This window comes from Octopus bimaculoides, chromosome 3, assembly GCF_001194135.2.
Source record: "Octopus bimaculoides isolate UCB-OBI-ISO-001 chromosome 3, ASM119413v2, whole genome shotgun sequence".
Classification (NCBI taxonomy): Eukaryota; Metazoa; Mollusca; class Cephalopoda; order Octopoda; family Octopodidae; genus Octopus; species Octopus bimaculoides.
In genome coordinates this window covers 135,833,791-135,841,580 of record NC_068983.1, presented here as the reverse complement: position 1 = coordinate 135,841,580, position 7,790 = coordinate 135,833,791, and the positions used below count along the sequence as shown (strand labels likewise).

General features: G+C 34.7%; 1 protein-coding gene across 3 annotated transcripts in view; it reads right to left on the bottom strand.

The window, feature by feature from the left end:
• Positions 1–6: 6 nt before the first annotated feature.
• LOC106872010 (aldehyde dehydrogenase, dimeric NADP-preferring) overlaps positions 7–7,790 on the bottom strand; it is a 53,133-nt gene continuing 45,349 nt past the window's right edge. For all 3 annotated transcript variants that reach the window (XM_052966561.1, XM_014918823.2, XM_014918822.2), the window contains 2 exons: positions 4,818–4,956; positions 7–2,612 (listed from right to left, as the gene is read on the bottom strand). In XM_052966561.1, the coding sequence (XP_052822521.1) occupies positions 2,532–2,612; positions 4,818–4,956 (220 nt within the window). In that variant the 3' untranslated portion in view covers positions 7–2,531. The remainder of the gene's footprint in view (positions 2,613–4,817; positions 4,957–7,790) is intronic.

Genomic DNA, 7,790 nt, shown 5'->3' with positions numbered 1-7,790 from the left:
AATAATAATAATAATAATAATGATTTTTTAAAACTTTTCTTTTAATGATAAAAATGGTTTCAAATTTTGTCACAAAGGCAGCCATTTTTTTTTTTTTTTTTGATTGGAGGATAAGTTGATAACATCAACCCCAGTGTTACTTAGTTTATCAACCCCAAAGGGGTACTTAATTTATCAACCCCAAAAGGATGAAAGGCAAAGTCAACTTCAATGAAATTCGAACTCAGAATGTAATAGCAGATGAAATATCACTAAGCATTTCACCTGGTGTGCTAATGATTGTGCCAGCTCACCACCTTAATAATAATAATAATAATAATTTCAAATTTTGGCACACAGCCAACAATTTTAAGGAAAGAGGTCTAGTCAATTATACTGATCCCAGTTCTTGACTAGTATTCTATTCTAGGAGGGATGAAAAGCAAAGTTAACTATGGCAGGACTTGAACTCAGAGAATGATCACATGGAACAATTACTATAAAGCATTTTTTTGGACACTTTAACAATTCTACCAATCCTTGGCTCTCTTACAATTGTTCCTAATTTAAAGCACAAAGTCAGTAATTTTGAGGGAAGAGAGTAATTGATACCATTGACCTCAGTGCTTGACTTTAGATACTTTACCCTCCAAGGATGAAAAGCAAATTTGACCTTGGCAAGATTTGAACTTACAATGTAAAGAGTTGGAATATATACTGCAAAGCAATTTTTCTCAAATGATTCTGCTGGTTTTCACCATAGGTATCTATGTAGTTGTAATTTTCCATGTAAATCAGAGACCCCCAAATTAATTATAATTAACAAGAATTTAATTACTTCCATCAACATATTGCTGATATTCATTTAATACTATATAACTAAAAATATTTTCACTGGAGTTGATCATAGAACAAACGTGATTGCCCAAGATATAAAACTGACAAGATTATAACATACATTGCACATTGTCATATTGATCTCAATACTTAGTTTCTGCTTAAAACTTATTTTATCACTTTTTATTGTCAAACTGCTAGGCTTTGAGACATGGATGGACAATTTTTTTCTGATGAGGTACAGTGCATTTGAGCACTGTTTACCATAAGCTCATTATTATTATTATTATCATCATTATTATTATTATTATTATTATTATTATTATTATTATTATTTTAAAACAGATTTGAGATTGGTGTAACATAAACACAGATATCAAGACAGAGAGACAGACCGACACATACACTCAAACACACACACACACACTCTCTCTCTCTCTGTCACACACATGCACACACAAACACCCACACACACGTTCTCTATTTCTCTTTCTCTCTCTTTCTCTCTCTTTCTCTTTCTCTCTCACACACACATACACTTGTTCTCTCATACACATACATACACACATATACACATGGTATGTCAATCTTGGAAAATTCTTGATTCTCAAGATTATCTCCCTTTCACATTTGGAGTTCATCTCAGTTGCCACCAAGTGGTTCTTCTACCCTCTCTGTAAGTAGGGATAATTTTTTAAAAATTGAAAATTTATCTTGTATGGATTTTGATATCCATATTTCAATTTGTTATCCCAAAAAGCATATACTACTTGCCACCCTGAGTTATTTCTCTTAATTCATGTGTATGTATGTATGTATGTCATTATTCAATTTATTTCAAGATTTCTTGCCAATTGAGAAAGAACCCATTTCTAACCTAGATCCAATTGACCTCATGGACTTTTTGGGATTGTAATTAATGGTCTGTTGAACTTGCTGGATAAATTCAAGTGTTCTGACGATTTCAGAGCATTTAGAATGCTTTTTATGCTTTGATACTGGTGATATGTTTCCATCTTCAGTCTCTAACTCCTTACAAACTTTGTAGACGAAAAATCTGGCAACTTTTAAAAACTGAGATATTTCTAAATCGCTATACTCAGCCTTTATAACCACAATAACAGCATGCCTCTTCATTTCTTGAGTAAGTTGAGGGTTTGCCATTATTATTTTCAGAAACAAAGATTATGCAGAGTTAGCAAAAAATGCAACAATGACCCAAAAAGGTATGTCCTCAAATACCTTACATACCCTGTATGTGTGTGTGTGTGTATACACACACACAATTTTTTATATAGATTATATATATAATTCTTTTTCGATGATGTCGACATATACATGTGTATATATATAAGTATATATATAAATGTAAGTTTTGGATGAAACAGGCTTGCTATGTATATTTAGATGCTTCACTTGTAACACATAACTTTTTATGTTCTACAAGACATTTGTTGATAACAGGTGAGTATAATCTATCCACACATTCCACATTTGATTTCTGGTATTTGTTTTAACCACTGCAGAGGAATGAATTGTTAACATAAATCAACTTTAATTTGATGATTTGTTGAATGTCATCTTTAATCTTTCTTCCATTACCACTTTTAGTTTAGCATGTCTATAATATCTCTTCTTTATTGAATTATTCACCTTCAGAATAATTCCATTCCAAAAATATGTTATTTTCTTTAGCTTGCTCCTTGTGAATGTTTCTAGAATTTATTTCTGCTGAAGTCATTGTCAGCAATATTCCAGTGATGGAGTAAACTACCGTATGATGGTCCATAAACTTTCTGGAAAAGAAAAAGAGGTAAGACTGCTACATAGGTAAAAGTGACGCCTTAGGCAGAAATAATTACAGAGGTATCAAATTGTTGATAGCTTACATTATCTAGGTGACCAAGTCAGCAGTGGAGGTGGATGCACTGAGAGCATCATCATCATCATCATTTAACGTCCGCTAGCATGGGTTGGACAATTTGACTGAGGACTGGTGAACCAGATGACTACACCAGGCTCCAATCTGATTTGGCAGAGTTTCTACAGCTGGATGCCCTTCCTAATGCCAACCACTCCGAGAGTGTAGTAGGTGCTTTTACGTGCCACCGGCATGAAGGCCAGTCAGGAGGTACTGGCAACGGCCACGTTCGAAATGGTGTATTTTACGTGCCACCTGCACAGGAGCCAGTCCAGCGGTACTGGCAATGAACTCGCTCGAATGTTTTTTCATGTGCCAGGAAGGCGATGTTGGTAATGGCCACACTCAAATGGTACTATTTAAGTGCCACCGGCACGAAAGCCAGACAGCTGGTGCTAGGCTGGGTAAAGTTAAAATAGCTTCTACTTCTGTTAGTAACAAAGGACCTCTCCTTCAGAATAAAGGCAACATACAGATGTTGCTTGTGTGTGAAGAGCCATGCTCCACAGCAGTGAAATGTAGGCTGTGACCGCAGAGGACATGCAAAGGCTTGAAAGTAATGAAGCTAGTATGCTTTGCTGGATGTGCAATATCAGTGTGCATGAGCAACAGAGTGTAAGTGTTTTTTGAGAAAAACTAGGCTTAAGAGGCATCAGGTGTGGAGTGCAAGAAAGACTAATGTGTTGGTATGGTCATGTGATGTATATAGATGAGAATAGCTGGGTAAAGGAGTATCAATTTCTAACTGTGGAGGGAAACTGTGGGAAAGGTAGACCCAGGAAAACATGGGATGAGGTGATGTAACATGATCTTTGAATGTTGGGCCTCACAGAGGCGCTGACTAGTGACCAAGATCTTTGGCGATATGCTGTGCTTGAGAAAACTCATCAAACTAAGTGAAATCATAATTGTGACTGTTGCTATTGTCATGTAAATGGCACCTATGAAATCGTAACCATGGCCATTGCCTGTAGCAGGATTTTTTAATGTTGGACCTGATGGAGGCAAGGGATGAGGTGGTGAAGCATGATCTTCGAATGTTGAACCTCATGGAGGCAATGACAAGTGACCAAGAGCTTGGCAATATGCTGTGCTTGGGAAGACTCATCAAGCCAAGTGAAACCATAGTCATGGTCATTGCCAGTGTCATGTAAATGGCACACGTAAAATCATAGTCATAGCCATTGCTGGTGTCATGTAAACAGCACCCTTGCCAGTGGCACATAAAAAGCACCCATTACACTCTTGGAGTGGGTGGCATTGGGAAGGGCATCCAGCTGTAGAAACCATGCCAAATCAGACTGAAACCTGATGCAGCTCTCTAGCTTACCAGTTCCAGTCAAGCCATCTAACTATGCCAGTATGGAAACAGATGTTAAATGATGATGATGATGATTTACATCTAAATTTTCTTTTATCAGTTTGATCTCCAATTGAAAGATTCAAGAGAATATAAATATTAAAAAGTATTTCATTACTAAAGATAAAATCAACAATCTGAAACGATCTTGTCATGGAAAACTGGCCAAGTTTTGAACACTAAATTCTTGATCCACTTCATTTCTACAAGTTTATGTTTGCTGTATTTTTCCCAGCTAAGAAACAAAAATAGATTTTGCTTTGTATTTTCAAACCTCTTTCAACCAATCAGAAGTGTCAGCTCCATTAAATTGAATAAATCAATGAAATCAATTAATCAAATAAAAGTTGACACATGTCACAAATGAATAAAAAATAAAGAAAACGAGGTGGGGAATGGTGTAAATAGACATTTAATTCAAGCATTGTTTATTTATCAAAAACATTGATATTGTAGAGAATGATATTCCCTCCATTGCAAATTAATATTGCAATTCCTGTTTGAAGCTATTTCAATTTGCTTATGCTACTAATGATTCAATTATTTGACTTTTCATGTTAAGTTAATTACCATTTATGAATGATCAACTATAATGATTTCAATGAGTGAGGACTAGTTTTACTGTAATGTTTATGCACTTCCTGGTGTTATTAGCCATCTATGTGAAGTAAATAGGTAATTAAAACACAATATTGAAACAATTTTTGAAAGTTAACTCACCATAAAGATAAATGACAGAATTAATGCTACAAGCAGTACAAGCAGAGCCATAAGAAATTTCTTGGCAAGACCAGGCCTCATCAGGACAAACCAGGTAAATAGTTGACATTTCTCATCGCTATATGGTGGATATCTTAAGCTGAAAACAAAACAAAAGGCAAAGTTGATTGAGACCATTGGTGACCATTTTGATTTCTGGTTGCTGAGAAGTAATCATGGCTAAAATAATAAGGCTTTGGTTACTTAGCTTTCACTCATATTGTACTAAATCCTGAGATACCTTAAAAAAACACAAAACTCACTTAGTTTGTCTATCAGGTAATGCAGTAGTGAAATGGCATGTAGTGCAAAAGTTTGGTTTTGAGTCTCCAAATTAATTAATAGTAATGAAAAACTGAGACAACTCTAAAAGATGTCTCTTACAGTATGAAGGACTTCCCAGTGACGGATAAAGAAGTAAGAAAGTTGGAGAGATCTTGTTCAAATTTGACTTAACTATATTTTTTGATCCACACTACATCAGAAATAATCCAGACAATACCATCTTGATTAGTCACAAGACCGCTCATAATATAGTAAGATATAATTGATTTAATTAAGCTGTAAGTATTACTGTTAAATCTGGGATGGACAACTCAAGGAAAATGGAAAACTGGACATCATCCTCATCATCATCATCAAGACTGGAGATCATCATCATCCTTTAACATCCATTTTCCATGCTGGCATGAGTTTGACCAGAGTGGGCAAGTTGGAAAGCTGCACCAGGTTCCTGCCTGGTTTGGCATGGTTTCTATAGCTGGATGCCCTTCCTATCACCAACCACTTTACAAAGTGTGCTGGGTGTTTTTAAAATGGCACCAGTACAAGCGTTTTTACATAGCACCAACATGAATGTTTTTATATGATACAAGCACAGGACTCTTGCAGGTCAATCCCCTTCACCAGGGGAAGAGCAGCCTTAACACTTCTGCAGTTTAGACAGTCTAATACAAAACAATAAAACAGTGAATTTTGGGTGTTGAAAGTTATCCAGCTATTCTCCATAGCAACTCCTCTCAGTATCATCATACTATGATATGTTTGTTTGTCTATATATTTTTTTGACAACCATTGGAGTGCAAAGTGCTCTACACAAATGCAGGTTCGTGAGATGGTTGTGATTTCTAAACAGTTTTAAGAAGGAACTGGAAAGAGAAGTATGTCAAACAAGTTATATGATGGTCTGCATGCTACATCTGATACTACTATCACACAGCTTTATTGCCTTAGGTAACTTCCAGGACAAGAGATTTAGTTCATGTAAGGGAGATAAATTTTGCAAGCATTTAAAAAAATTTAATGCGCTTCAATGAAACAATTTGATTTTTTCATACTGATAAAAAGAACAAATTCAACAGCCTGACACAAATTGAATGATAAATGCAATAGTACTGAAAGAGCAATATAATTAGTTATTTTTAGTGAGAAAGCAATAATGATTTGGGTATGTTGTGGATAATTATAAGCTAATAAATTACTAATCTATTAAAATGATACAAGTGTGCAGTGAGCCACTTCATGAAGTTGAAAGTAATAGCTAGACAAGTGGTAGATGCTATCAAAGGGATCAAAAACTTATATGTTATTGGTGCAAAATGCTATCTCTCAGAAAACTACATAGCTCTCAAAGACTCACTCCATTTAGCTGGATAGTACAATTTACTGCAATAAACAGTTAAACTAGTATATAATTTATGAGTATTGTATTATCTTGCAATGTTGAGTTCAAATCCTCTCAAATTGTTACAAAATCATTACATTTCATCTTCCCTTGTATCACAAACCTTATTACAACATATTTAGAAATCTTTCATTTTTGATCTTTTACTTGTTTCAGTCATTGAATTGCAGCCATGTTGGGGCACTGCCTTCAAGCATTTAGTGAAACAAATTAACTCCAGTACTTTTTTTCAAAGTCTGGTACTTATTCTATTAGTCTCTTTTTGCCAAGCCACTAAGTTACAGGGATGTAAACAAACTAACTCTGATTGTTAAGTGGTATGGGAGGGAGAAACACAACACAAAGACACACACACACATATAAATATACATGTGCGCCAGACTTCTTTCACTCATTGGTCAACCTGAGGCTATAGTAGAAGATACTTGTCCCAGGTGCCACACAGCATGATGGAACCTGGAACCATTTGGTTGGGAGCAAACTTCTTTATCACACAGCCACGCCTGAGGTTATTTACATGAAGAATTGTTTGAAAATCAACTATTGAGTAATGAAAAACACATTTAATCTCATTGAAAATAGAAAAGCATTAGCTCTATAAAGAATATTATTTTAATCATTTTGGCTAGTATGGGAGACAACTCCATATACAGTTCCTCTCAGACTTACTCAGCAAAGTATTAATTTCACTGTAATTGCTGCACGTGTAATAAGTGAATCAATAAGCAGAATTACAGTATTGTAACAAGTAAAATGAGCATTTTCATTCTTTTCATAAAAATAGAGCTGTCTTAGGCTTCACTGAGGAGATCAATTAGACTGAAGTATAATTAAATAATATTAATCACAAAGCTAATGGCTTTTTCTCACTGCATTTGTATTTTTAGTTAAATTTTTGATGCACTGCATTAAATGTTTATCCCTGCATAATTCTAGATCTTCAGGCAGCTCTTAGTAATTAACTGCAGTGTTTTCTTTTTTTCTTTTTTCTTTTTTTTTTTTTGTTGATTATGTTAATTCTCTATTACTTGTGTCACAATACTGTAATCCTACCCAGTGTTTTTTTTTTATCACTACTTCATCAAGTATGGTGAAATCTATGCTTTACTGAAGAGATTTAATAAGACCAAAACACACTAAGAGTTGTCTCTTGTACATTAAAATATTAGACATTAAGCTAATGCTGTCTTTTCCTCACTGTTTAAGTATAATGAATTAGATTTTTTATGCTCAGTATTAAATATGTTCAC